Source organism: Lepidochelys kempii, chromosome 4 (genome assembly GCF_965140285.1).
Source record: "Lepidochelys kempii isolate rLepKem1 chromosome 4, rLepKem1.hap1, whole genome shotgun sequence".
Taxonomy (NCBI): Eukaryota; Metazoa; Chordata; order Testudines; family Cheloniidae; genus Lepidochelys; species Lepidochelys kempii.
This window is the reverse complement of record NC_136383.1, coordinates 92436178-92450626: the sequence shown is the minus strand read 5'-3', so window position 1 is coordinate 92450626 and position 14449 is coordinate 92436178. Positions and strand designations below refer to the sequence as shown.

General features: G+C 42.1%; 1 protein-coding gene across 1 annotated transcript in view; it reads left to right on the top strand.

Moving 5' to 3' along the window:
- The window catches only part of GABRB1 (gamma-aminobutyric acid type A receptor subunit beta1), a 261371-nt gene extending 249560 nt beyond the window's left edge, over positions 1 to 11811 (top strand). Inside the window, exon 9 of the mRNA XM_073342125.1 lies at positions 11179 to 11811. Within this exon, the coding sequence (XP_073198226.1) occupies positions 11179 to 11526 (348 nt within the window). The 3' untranslated portion in view covers positions 11527 to 11811. The remainder of the gene's footprint in view (positions 1 to 11178) is intronic.
- The last annotated feature ends 2638 nt before the right edge of the window (positions 11812 to 14449 follow it).

Below are 14449 nucleotides of genomic sequence, written 5' to 3'. Positions count from 1 at the left end.
GTGACCATGAATGATATCACTCTCCTGAGGCTAACACAGAAAGATATAGCCTGAATGTTGCTTTAATGTGACCAAAACCCAGGACCATTCGCTGCCATGCTTTGGGCGTCAATGATTCCAGACTACTTGCTACTGGCTTGGAGTGGTAAAGTGTCCTACCGTGGAGGATGAAATAAGGCAGCCCTCCCCAGAAACCTTCTACAAAGGCTTTCAGAGTACCTCCAGGAGACCTTCATGGACATGTCCCTGGAGGATTCCCGCTCCATCCCCAGACACATTAACAGACTTTTCCAGTAGCTGTACTGGCTGCGAATGCATCCCAATTCTTCAGGGAAAATCAAACATTAAATACTATTGCTTTTAAACCCTGTACGGTAGTTACAAATGTGCACTCACCAGAGGTGCCTTCTCCGGCTTCAGGGTCGGGGATCCCGCCTTGGGAGGGTATTGGCTCCAGGGTGACGAAAAGGTCCTGGCTGCCAGGGAGAACAGCTTCACCACTTGCCTGCTGTGCATTCTCTTCCTCTTCCTCATCCACAAAATCCTCCTCCCTGTTGTGAGACACTCCCCCCTTGCAGGTGTCCACGGACAGTGGTGGGGTAGTGGTAGGGTCCCCTCCTGGAATGCCATGCAGCTGATCATAGAAGCAACAAGTATGGGGCTCTGACCCAGAGTGACCGTTTGCCTCCTTTGTCTTTTGGTAGGCTTGCCTGAGCTCCTTGACTTTCACGTGGCACTGCTATGTGTCCCTGTTGTAGCCTCTGTCCATCATGCCCTGTGAGATTTTGGCATATATATTAGCATTTCTTCTTTTTGATCGGAGTTCGGCCTGCACAGATTCTTCTCCCCATACAGCAATCAGATCCAGTGTCTCCCTTTCGGTCCATGTTGGAGCTCATTTGTGATTCTGGGGAGACTGCATAGTCACCTGTGCTGCTGAGCTCAACATGCTGACCAAACAGGAAATAAAATTCAAAATTTCCCGGGGCTTTTCCTGTATACCTGGCTAGTGCATCGGAGTTGAAAGTTCTGTCCAGAGCGGTCACATTGGAGCACTCTGGGATAGCTCCCGGAGGCCAATAACGTCGATTTGCGTCCGCACTACCCCAAATTCGACCTAGCAAGGTCGATTTTAGCACTACTCCCCTTGACAGGGAGGAGTATAGAAGTGGATTTTAAGAGACCTTTAGGTCGACAGAATGGGGTTGGTTGTGTAGACGCATTCATTTTAAGATCAGCCTAATGCAGCTAAATTCAACCTAACCCCATAGTGTAGACCAGGGCTTAGAGTGAAAAACAGAGCGGACTAAAAAAAATTGTAAATTCAGCAGAGACTAAAAGTGATGTGTTTTCTCCAGTGTTTTCCCCAGGAATTGAAATTGGGGTGGGGTGGGGGGGTGGAGGTCAGGGCCGATAAGAGGTGAGACTGTGAGGGTGAAGGCGGGCTGTATGGCACCATAGTAAAACTGAAAAATGTTTAAAGACCATTTTTACTAGATTTAACGCATGTTTTAAAATCACACAAATTAAAGTTGGCTACTCAAGCCTTCTATGAAGTACATCATCTACATCCTTCTTGGTTTCTTGTTATAATTTTGCACAACTCTGTTAATGAATTTCTTGAATGCAATGCTTTCATCTTTGGTGGCTTCTCGTGTGTCCAGTACTTCCATTCCTTCAATTGATATGCTCGTGAGTTCATTTACATGATCAGGCAGAAGGCGACTTCTTTCAGAACATAAAATTCTATTCAATGATGAATAAGAATGCTCAACTGTAGCTGCTGTGACTGGGAGTAGCAAGAGATGAATTCCTACTTCTTTCATCCCAGGAAACATAGCATAAAGATCAGGTCGAGCCACTAGTGATGATAAAAAAGAAGTTGAAGTCAAATCTTCATTCGTTCATTCATACATATGATATTCCACTCTGTTCAAATTCTCTATTCTGTCCTGAGCACATGGCAGCCCCATTGCTGGTAGTGCCTCATTCCACTCAACTGTTGGTGTTTTATAGGACAGGGATCTGTAAAAGCTATGTAGAGGTTGAGTCGAATCTAGAAGTCATTGTTTTAGATTTTTAAGAATCAAGTCTGTGTACTTTTTCAATTGTCTTAACAAACACTTCTTGTCCTCTTCACTTAAGGATTCAATATAAATGCCTTCGTTGGTCAACTTCTGGACTGAAGTCTTTGCTTCTTCCAGTACTTTTTCAATGGATAGCTCTCTGATTGATCCAAATGTAGCTTCTATTGCTGGACAAAGATCTACTACTGTTGAAGCAGATGCCTGGATGGCATTGTTTAATGACCCAAGTGGTTTCAACAGTACGCTTACAAGAGAAAGAATGGCAATAGTAGTCTCTGAACATAATAGCAAAAGTAATCCACCAGCCTCACTACTTAGATTCATCCCATCTTCATAGATGCTTTCCAAAGCTAGTAGTAACGTCTGGAGTAATTTTTAAGACAACAGCCAAGGATCACTCATGAGAAAGCCAAAGGGTTTTCCCAGGTTGGACAAATTTGAACTTCAGTCAGTGTCTCTTCTATATTTTCCAAGATATTCAGTCTTTTTGGACTCTTGCTGAAAAAAGAATATAATGAAGAAATTAAATTTATAGCTTTTTAAATGTCTTTTGAAGAGTCTGCAGCTCGTACTACTGCTAGTTGGAGTAGATGGCCTCTGCAGTGTGTATAGGAGAGATTAGGGTTACACTTTTCTCTGAGCAAAGCTTGTACTCCATCATATCTTCCAGAGAAGTTTGCAGCTCCATCAAATGCACAAGCAGCCATCTGTTTGGGGTCCAACTGACAAGCATTTAACTCTTCTAAGATGTGGGTTGTCACAGATGCAGCCAATGTGTCTTCCATAACTTGAACATCTAGAAATGCATCTACTGGCCTACCATTGACATCAAGATAATGTACACAGTGACTTAATACCCGTTTGCATCAGTGCATTCATCAGCCATGTATGCAAATTTTTTTCAATGTGGTGATAGAGTTCTTCACTTTTTCAACTGTTGAGTCTTTCACTGTTGCACCACATGCGTCTAGCCAGTCAGTTGAGTTTCTTGCAGAAAGATAGTGAGCATTTGCTGGTCTTGTTCGGAACCAGTGTTCAACTTCAGGATGAACAAGTGACAGTGCACTTAACATTGGCCTCCAGTTTGTAGTGTGTGGTATCTCTTGCTTAAATAGAAAGTATGATGCCACAGCCATGTTTGTTCGCATGAACTGTGTTGTGTCTCCAGCATTCTTAACAGCCTCATTAACACTCACCAGTGTTGTCCTTGGTCTATAGAGACTCAGAGTTCAGAGGTGCTTTCACATCAGTTCACCTCCCAGTTCGGGGGCAAGAAGGCACCTTGCTCGTTCCTCCAGCTGCTCACTGTTCACTCTGGTCACTGTTGTTCATTCACGCCATTGCTCTGTTGCCAATGGCCCTGCGCGGTCACCTTCTGCTGCCACCTGCCACTGTGACCTCTGCGAGTTGCTCTCTTGAGGTTCCACCCAGCTTTCAGTGATTTCAGCTGAGCTCTCCGTGGGGGAACCTCGCTGCTAGTGCAGACTGGGCCGTCTCTTCCACAGAAATACTGTCCCACAGCAGGTCTAAGCACTGAGACCTGATTATCAGTGATTTCAGCTGTAGTGGTCACTTAACAAAACAAAAGACTATCTATGGAGCCTAATCAGCTCTGTCTTTAAACAGTGGAGAGGGGCAGGTCAAATAGTACTTGCTACTCAGGCAGACCATCAAGCAAAACACCTGCCCTCACCCTCTCTCTTGATGCCCTCAATCAGCACAGGCTAAGTACAGTTCTACTGCCCTTTACTCATACAATAAGAACAACAACATTTCATCACCCCCCGCATTCAAGCGATTTGTAACCCAACCCCAGCCAAAATCTATCACTTGGGTAACACAGCTCCGTTTGCTGGATACCTAGGTAGATTAGGTGTGAATGTAAATACAATCTGGTCCTGATGCCTTTCCCCCCAGCTGCCAGCTTATCACTAACTGAGGGGGAGAGCTCATTTAGACTTTGCTTACAAATCATAATTTAAAGTTATTAGGCTGGCCAGCATGCCAAAATGAATGCACTGACATGGTCATAAAAAACAACAGCTGTATAAGGAAGCTAGTCTATGTTAATACTTTTCAAATCTATTACACTTTTTCAGATACACGTGTTTTATCATACACTTTATATGTTTTTAAAGTGTGTATTAATGTTTCAATTTCAATTCAAATGTCCAAACAATCACTAATTGGCAACACTGCATGTAACTAGTTCACAAACCTGGGAGGGGGGGTGTTGGGGAAATTCAGGCCTGGTTTTCACTATAAAGAAATGTTCAATGTAAACTACATCATTTGTCTGAAATGTGAAGGATATTTAAACTTTTTTTATTTTTTTTTACAAAGGCAAGAGATCAGCTCAATCACATTTTATAATTCTCCTTATAAACCATTTAGGTCATCTTCAGATAACAGCCCAACAGTGTAACTATACTTTACATTTCCATAGCCACTGTCATCAGAGGCTTGCACAGTGACTTACTAAAGTTAATTTAGGTTCAGATTATCACTGGATAGGGCATTATATCCCCATTTTATAGATGGTGAAACTAAGACTCAGAGTTTACCCAAGGTAACTCCAAGACTGACCCATCTCTCCTGACTGTCAGTCCTATCCTTTAATCATAGGAACAATCATTCTCTATCTGGATCCCATCCTGCACATGCTTACACACACAGAATCCCAATGAAGTCATTGAGACGTCTCACAGAAGTAAAATTACAGATTTGTATGTATGTTCTAGATGTAAGTACTTATGCAAATGTCCTTGGCTTACTGTAGGAAATTATTTAGTTTACATTCATTCCTAAATGGGCAAAGTTGCATGTAATTCACTAAGCAAAATGTCAGATATCCATCTCTCTACACAGCTTGATTTTCAGACATGACTGGTGATTTTGGATGTCCCAATTTGAGATGCCTCAAAGAAATCCCCCAAAGAGGTTTCTCTGCAAGGCAAGCATCACTTTAAAATCCTGGCTAACATTTCCAAGGTTACGTATGTGTGAAGTCAAAATGTTTGTAAAGGGTAACGGCAATATTTCTCTCCCTAGATAGCATTCTATTCTATTTATAGATCACCAGGAGTATATCTGAAAGGTTATACTGGGGGTTAATCCAAACTAGTAATATGCATTGTGAGGCAGGTCATGGTGCATCCTGCGTATCCATTTAGGAGAGTAAGGGAGTCGGGTGTACTCACTCTCTCTTGCAAGTGGATGAAGAGTGGGCAGGCAGAAACACGGAGTGGGCAGAGCCTTGGTTGCATCCCCACAACCTCTAGTATTCTGGCCAGCACAAATGTGCCTGTGCACCAGGGGATGTAATCTGCACTAGGTATAGGGCTGGGATGTGTTCCCCCAAATTGAAAGGCAGATTGTGACCAAGTCAGAATCTGCTTCCTAGGCTGCTCTTAGGACAGCACATTACCCCAGGCACAACCAACTGTTGTCCAGAGTTAGGTCTGGGTGGTGGTAAGATTTTTTAATTATTTATTGTTTAAAGAAACTAAATCTACCTAGTTTTAATTTGAAATTTATAACAGATATTTCCATCTAAAATTAATGTAGTCAGGGATTGTGTGTAGTGTCGCTGTAGCCAGTGTCGCTGTAGCCATGAGAGAGACCAGTTGGCTGAGGTAATATCTTTTATTGGATCAACTTCTGTTGGTGGAAGGTACAAGCTTTTGAGCCACACAGAGCTCTTCTTCAGGTCTGGGGACAGAAGCAAAGTGTCTGAGCTAAGACATTTTTAAATAAAAGATTCTCTCTGTAGTCAGGGATGACAGTTCTGCAAACAAGTCTCTTTTGGAGATTTCTTTTGGCAGTTGCCTATTATTTCAAGATTCTTGTTATGCCTCAGTAATTAAACATCTGCTATACTTTTGATTTTTAAAAAGCAGTATTTTGATCTGAAGTTTAGTACACCCTGAAATGACTATTAAAGACACAGGGGTCAAATCCTCTGATGACCTAGTTCCATATCATTTGATCAGAGAATATTACATATATATGAACTAGTTTGCTTCTCTTGGATATTTTTCTTAGAGATCATAAACACTTTGCTATGAACTGTAAAACCTATAATTCTAAGGTGGTGAATTGCTTTGCTGATTATTCAAATCAGCAAGCTTAAAATGATTTAAAAACTCATTTAAAAATGTAACAGGATCATAACACTTAAATTAAAGCACCAATTCATATGGCACTTGGCTTGCAATAAACTGTGAGCGTATATTAGTTTACAAGGAAGCATCCATGTGAATCAATTTAAATTGTAAGCACTTATGAGTTATTTGTCTTTATAAGGAGAAGCTATAATAGAGTAACTTAATGATGCTTACACTACTGTTGCAACTGATTCTATATTACACAACTCAAAAACCCTTAATTTACACATAGGATTATACAGTAACAAACAGCCATGAGATATATTCAGCTCCTTCACAAGCCCTGTGAGGCTTTATTTCCCAGTTTAATATACAATCACATTTTTCTCCCTCCAAAGGTTTTCTTGTGTCTAGTTCTCAGTCAGACTCTTAGCTCCTTGGGACAGGGGCTTTATCTTCCTTTTTGACTGAAAGTACCTTGCATGGCTTTTAGTGTCATCAGTTTGCAGATGACACTGAGCTGTATCTTTTCTCATTCAAGTGATGCAGATCGCTTTCCTCAGCGTCTGGTTGAGACTGGGGCACGGATGACAAACAACTGGATGGATGAAGCTCAATCCAGATAAAACAGAAGTGACGGAGGGCTAGTGGAAGGAAGTGGAAGATATAGTAAAGGTTGTACCTTCCCCTTTTATTGAGTGTGGTTGTACACCACTTATCCCTTGTCTTCACAACTTGGGAGTCTGATTAAATTTCCAATTATGGTTGGATGATCAGCAACCAAGACAGCCTTTCATCATTTGCATCTGACCAGGAAGTTACAACTTACGATATTTCAAACATACCTTGCTACTGTGTCACCTGAAGGCTAGATTTCTGCAATGTGCTCAGCTAGGGGCTTTTTCTGAAACCCGTTCAGAAACTGAAGTTGGAGTAGGATGAGACAGCCTGGTTGTTAAGCAGAATATCTGGCTGCAGGCATATCACACTGGTGCTTCATGATCTGGACTAGCTTTTTGTGAATTTCTAGATGAAGTTTAAGTGTTGGTTTTGCCTTACAGGAACAAAGCCCTACATGTCCTAGAACCTGTCTGAGAGACTGCTTCACTCTCCATGCCATACCACTGCAGTTAGTGGTGACTCTGAAGCAGAAGGCTCCTCTAGTAAAAACAGAGGGAGCTAGTGGCAGATCATTCTCTATGTAACTGTGTTCTGAATTTGCAATTCACTCCTTAACTTGGTCTGATACAGCCAGAACATGTTGCCCTTCAGGGAAAAGCCCCTCATTTTTATGGAGGATTCTCAGGAGAAGTTGTTACAGGAGTAATTGTTAGGGAGGATTTGGCATTTTTCTTATAATTTCTTCTTTACTTATCATGGCGGATGCTGCTGGGTTTCATCTTTATTTATGTTGATAAACAACTGTTAATGGCAACTAGAGCCTCTTATTGGTTTTTGAAGAACAGGCAAAAATATTACTTCTCAGTTGGAAAAAATTATACAAAGAAAATTCAATACCTCCTTTGAAAAGATGTTTAAAATACTTAATTAAATGAGACAAGCTAACAGCATTGTGGACTAATAGAATGATATAGCCCTTTCCCTCCTCTTTGCTCTCCCCCATATCATTACTATATGGTCTCTCTTCACAGTTCCAAAATTGGCTCCTAATTGTAATCATTTAAAAATCACTTTTTTTTTAAACTACTAAATACACAGAATTCTTGCCTGAACCATCCATACCCTATTTTTTTTACTCTTTTACATTTATAATGGATTTATTGAAATAAAGTAATTTCTGGATGACATTTCCTTAACTCCAGCCATAACCATTTTTCATTTTTGGTGGATTCTTCCTTCTCTGATATTTGCATCTCTTTCCTCCTTCAAGAAATTCCATGAAGAAAAACAGAATCCGAAACTTCCAATTCTTTATGGTAACTTTATGGCTTAAAGTCGAGTAGGACAAGAAGTAATGGGCTTAATCTGCAACAAGGGAGATGTAGGTTAGATATCTATGGTCTAACTATACTGGTACTTAAACACTGGAATAGGCTACCAAGAAAGGTTGTGGAATCCTCCACATGGAGATTTTTAAGAATGGGTTGAAAAAACACCTGTCAGGGATGATCTAGGTTTACTTGATCCTGCCTCAGTACAGGGAGCTCTCGAGGTCCCTAAACTTGTATTGTATGAAGATCTCAAGTCCTTGGGTCTTTTAAAAGTCAAGTATTTTAAGTTGACTACGAAACATGATGGGAAGTCAATGCAGAAAAAGAGGAGGGATGGGGGATGACATGCCATAATAATTTGAAGCTAGAAAGTAGCCATTCAGCCATAATTGCATCCTGTGGATTTATCAAATACTGCACTCCAGCTAGGAAAAAAATCATGACAGTCTTGCCTTGAGATGATTACAGCATGAACAAATAACTTAGCATGACACTGGAAAAGAGTTTCACTCTGGCAATATTCTTCAAATAGTGATAAAATCATAATCTATAGCTACATGCAACAGGATCAACTATTGAATGTAAGCTTTAAAATTGTATTTTAACATGTTACAAAAGTCTAGGAGGAGGATCTAAAGGAAAAAAAACCTGTGAGAACAGCATCCATTACTTAGAAATAATGCAAGAACTGATAGCCTCTTTGTGCAACTGGTATTTCCTAAGAGTTGTTTGAAGTTCCTAATACAGAGGTTCGCTGACCTTTCCATTGTGAGGCCTACACATTAAAAATAAAAAAAATAAAGATTTTCTTGGGGACACCTTTCCTTGCCATTTATTACTCTGCAGACTGTGCACTGATTCACAACTGCATGACATTCCTGTAGCAACTACAGCAATTGCTATCACGGAAAAATAATATTAAGGATATATTTAATGTATTTTGTCATATTTTAATGACTGGAAACAAGAAAACCCAACACTGTAGACCTAATCCCATTACCTACTGGCGTCAATGATAAGACTGCCACTGAAGGCCAGGCCCTAAGTGACCAGCCAGTTCTCTGCAGACCACCAGATGTTGCTCCACAGATCACCAGTAGTCCACTGACCAGTTTGGGAGCCTCTGCCCTAATCTTTACAAATATTGGAGTGACCTGTAGAAATTGAAGAAATGAGTTTCTGAGTGTTCCAAGGAAACAATGTAGGTTGGGTCCCTGTTCAATCAGTGGTAAGAGAATAGCTTTGATACTCAAAACTGAAAGAAGAGATTTCAAAAATCGTATGTCTGAAGTCTATTTCCTGAATGAATTAGGGTGACCAGTTTTTGACCAAAAAATCTGGTCGAAAAGGGGACCTGCTGGTGTCTGGTCAGATCTACTGGCTGGACACCCAAAGTCGGGTTACTGCAGGTGGGAGAAGCAGGGAGGACTGAGTCATCACCCTCGCCAGCCCCTACTCAGCCAAGGTTGCTTCCTACCTGCACTAGGCAGCTCCAGCCCCGGCTCTGCAGGCAAGTCCATCCCGACCCACACAGGGAGTGGGGAGAGGGTAAAGGCAGTAAGCAATGGAAGGAGGGGGAAAGAGGAGCAAACGGGGGACAAGGCTTTGGGGGGAAGGTGTGGGACAGGAGTGGGGCCTTGTCCTTAGGGGGAAGGTGTGGGGCAGGGGAGGTTCTGGCACTCCTGCTGGAGTGTCTGGTTTTTAAATATTGCAAAGTTGGCAATCCTAGAATGATTCTTTGTCTAATATGAACTATTATAGGAGATTTCTCAAATATTTATATTCCTAACACTTTCCAAAATTAGGACATTATCCTGGAGAGGCCAAAAGCATTCCTACACCAATAGAAGTTTTACCACTCAGGAGTACATGCAAATTTGAGAAGGGTGAAGAGTGGGGGAGGGTGTCATTTGTGACCATTTTAGTGAATATAAAATCAACTATTCAATTTGGCCGAGCGGCACTCCTTTTTGTTTGCTTTTCATTCACAGCCAGGTTGGGAGGTGGCTTGCAAAGGCCTATGTTACCAACATGAACAAGGGTTCTGAGATGTATACATGGCTGTAGTATTTATTTGTTCCAGAAGTGCTAACTTCATTTGTAAATTTTGCGTCACCTAATCAGGGGCAGCAACAATGCTATGTACTGTAGGTGACCAATCATAACAGCATAAATAATGAATATCAAATAAGTGAAAATATAGTTGAAACAACTAATTCAGGAACAGGTTGAAATGCATCCACATTAAGCATCCATTGAACATTTTAGTACATTTGTAAAACAAAACTGAAGTTTGTTCACACTAATTCACACATAGAATAAACTCTTTGCTAAAAAACAGCTCACCTGCCTCTTCTACCCGTACATTGGCAGCCTATGTATTTTTAATACCCAGACTTTAAATCTATGCAGGACAATATACATTTATACTTATTTCTATCACTACAAAAGATGGCTAATACGCATTCTGCTGGAGCTGGTTGATAAGACACATCCATAGCCTGGGACATTTTTCTTGGGAAGGAAGCCCACTGTCATGAACCATAGCAACAATAAGTTTTAGAAATGAGTACACAGCCCTGAAACTGTAAAACAAACAAAAAAACAGAAAAATTGTATGTTCAGCATAAGTACATGACAATGTCAGCATGACCTGACACGCTTTGTTAAGTGGATGTCACATTTTTATAACAAAGATTGAGCCTTAAAGGTAAAATTAGGAGAATTTTAGAAAGGGGAGCAACTGTGCCCTCTAATTGAATGAAGCAATCCCCAAACCAAGATACCGTCTCATGATAAAATATATTTAACCACTAAACAATTAATTTCATCTTTAGCATCAGGCAGATGGGGAACAGTAGCAATATCTTCAGGTAATACTTATTATCTTTAATCGTACTGATGTTCTACCCTTTCTGAAGCAGCTTCCTCATTTGTAAAATCAAGTGAGATTTGCAAGAGGAAAAAAAATATGCTGATGCAATGATAACTAACTAGATAAATTATCTAAACTACATTCCTTTCTTGCCACAGGTTGATACCCGTGGAAACATTCTTCTTACAACTCTGGAATTAAGAAATGAGATCAGCAGCTCAGAAGTGTTCACAGGTATCAGTGACCCAAAAGCCACCATGTATTCATATGACAGTGCCAGCATCCAGTACAGAAGACCCATATCAAGCAGAGAACTCTACAGCAGAAGCACGTTGGACAGGCAGATGGTTCATAAAAAGGGGCGCTTACGGAGAAGAGCATCACAGCTCAGAGTCAAAATTCCAGATCTGACAGATGTTAATTCTATAGACAAATGGTCAAGGATGGTCTTTCCTATCACATTTATTATTTTCAATGTAGTTTACTGGCTTTACTATGTCCACTAATGTATGCACCTATCATCTCATCGCTAGATTTATTTTCTTCCCTTCATTTTGTTAACTCTCAAGGACTGCAGTAGCCATAATGCTACATTTCCAAGGTAAGATACACAGCCATTGAACAGTTCTTGTTTAAAAAAACCAAAAACATTTAGCCAGGTTCACTTCAGAAGAGTACAGTGTCTACTCCAGCATACTGTTATTTGAGATCTGTTCTTAAAGAGCATCTTCAACAAGGAAATAAGTGCTATTTCTTTACTTATCCAAAAAAATTGTGTATCTTCCATGATATTTTCCTACTTTTTTTAATCTGGATTTTTTTAAGTTAAATAAAAGACTGTCTTTTTTCCACCACATTCTGGTAGAATAACACTTGTCAAACAAGGCTGTATATTGTCTCAAATCGGGCACTTGACAAGCTACAGCTTTCCAGCATAAACAGGACTCAAAGACACGTGGAAAAATACCTGTTATAAAGATTATGTCTAATTTACATAAAGTACTGTTCAAAAGTGAGTACTTATGCTAGCGCTGGCCTTTGACAATGTTTGCAGGAAGTACCAGTCAAGGGTACATAAGTCCCAACTATCAATTTTCCATAAGGCTAGAATTTTCAAAGGAGCAGAAGGGAGCTAGGTGCCCAAATCAGGGTCACTGGAACCGGGGGCCAGTGGCCCCTAGCTCCATCATTTTAAAAGTGGGAGGGCTATGCCCTCCCACTTTTTACGGGCTGAAAGGGCAAGTGATGGGGGGGAGGGGTTTCAGGGGGAAGAGGTGGAGTTGGGGCGGGGCCTTGGGGGTGGGGGGGGGAAGAGGCAGCGCGGGGGTGGGACCACGGTTCAGGCACCAGTGGCTCTTCACTTATAGGGAGCTTCCACCACTCCTGGCTCAAATCCCATTGAAATTTTATCAGGCAAATGGCTGATCTGATCTTACCTGGAATTCTGTTATTTCCATGAAGGAGTGAAGTAGAGAATTGAAAACAACATTTTGTAATTTGGAAGTTTGTATTAAAAAATATTAAATGGATTAATTCTAGGCAGTTACTAACCATTTTACTAAGGAATAGTCTGAACTGAGGGGGATTTTGCCTTCTCTCTCTCATCTCTCCCTTTATTTAGGGATTGCTTCATATTTTTCCACTTGTTTTACTTGGCTGCTTAGTACAACAGCTCTACTTCAGGAGGACAATGTAGGTTAATCTTTTTGTGATGGAAAAATTTCATCAAGTTTTTAGGAAAGCAAGATGCACAGGCTGAACAATGCTGCATAACTATGAAGAATATGTCAACTGCCGTTCATACTAATAAAAACAAATATTGAGATAAATACCACGAGTAGTTAAAAAGCAGGTGGCTAACAAAGATGACCCTTAACAAGAGCCAGCTAAAAGCTTTCATAACTGATCTCCATTGAACTGGAATGGATTCGTATTCTCAATTTGGTGGCCTTCCCACCAGTTGACATTATGTCATTTAGTATGGTTTTGTTGTTAATGACAAGGCAATCTAAAAGTTATTTTTTGACATTCATCCTAAGGATTGACCCTTCTTCCAACTCAGAGAACAGGCTCCTGTGGCCCTTTCCTCCACTCTAGCAGCATAAAGGAGTCATAAAGGGCTCCTTGAGGAATTCCCCAGCTGCAGGACAGATATGGGGTTAAACACAGCCATAGACTACGGGACAGAAAAGGGCCACATCAGAGGCAGAAGTGTTCATAGCCTGCTATGCTAGAGTAATTCTGGGCTGTGGAGCAGCCCACAGACAGCCACTTTAGGTGGCACTAAGTTAGAGAAGCCCTTGAGGCTACTCCAACCCCAGAGCACCCCAAATTCCAAGCACAGAGGTGGCCTAAAGTCACCTTTGCAATCAGTCCTCCTAGACTGCGTCTTCTTTGTTGTGACTTCTGAGAGGTGCAGCACAATATCACACCCCAAACCTAGATCTTACCCATCAACCACAAAAAAGCAGAACATGTCATTAGGGTTGCTAGGCGTCCGGTTTTCAAACAGAATGCCTGGTCAAAAAGGGACCCTGGCGGCTCCGGTCAGCACCACCAACTGGGCTGTTAAAAGTCCAGTTGGCGGTGCTGCGGGTGTAAAGCAGGCTAGTCTCTACCCGTCCTACCACCACGCTGCACCCTAGAAGCAGCCAGCAGGTTCAGCTCCCTAGGCAGAGGGGCCATGGGGCTCCACGTGCTGCACCCACCCCTAGCAGCAGCTCCGCACTCCCACTGCCTGAGAACCACAGCCAATGGGAGCTGGGTGGTGGTGCCTGCAGGCGAGATCAGCACATGAAGCATCGTGGCCCCCCTGCCCAGGAGCCAGACATACTGGCCACTTCTGGGGCACAGCACGGTGCCAGGATAGGTAGGGAGCCTGACTTAGCCTCGCTGCGCTGCAGACCAGGAGCCACCCAAGGTAAGCCCGCACCCCAACCCCAACCCCCTGCCCCAGCCCTGAGCCCCCCCAAACCTGGAGCCCCCTCCCAAACCCTAAACCCCTCAGCCCTGGGCCCACCCCAGAGCTGCACCCCCTGCAACACCCCAACCCCCTGTCTCAACCCGCAGCCCCCTCCTGCACTCTGAATCCCTTGGCCCCACCCCCCAGCCTGGATCTTCCCCTGCACCCCAAAGCTCTGCCACAGCTCAGTGAAATTGAGTGAAGGTGAGGGAGAGTGAGCCACCGAGGGAAGGTGAATGTACTGAATGGGGGACAGGGCCTTGGAGAAGGGGCAGGGCTAGGGTGTTTGGTTTGTGCAAATAGAAAATTGGCAACCCTACATGTAATGGAATCTCTGAAAGTAAAAGTCCTAACTGTGGAGGGCCCGGACTAGTTACTACTGGTGTGGAAATTGCAAAAGAAGAGCTTTGCTGAGTTTATTGCAGTTTTTACAACAAAACACTCACAAGACTAAAAAAAGGATGCAA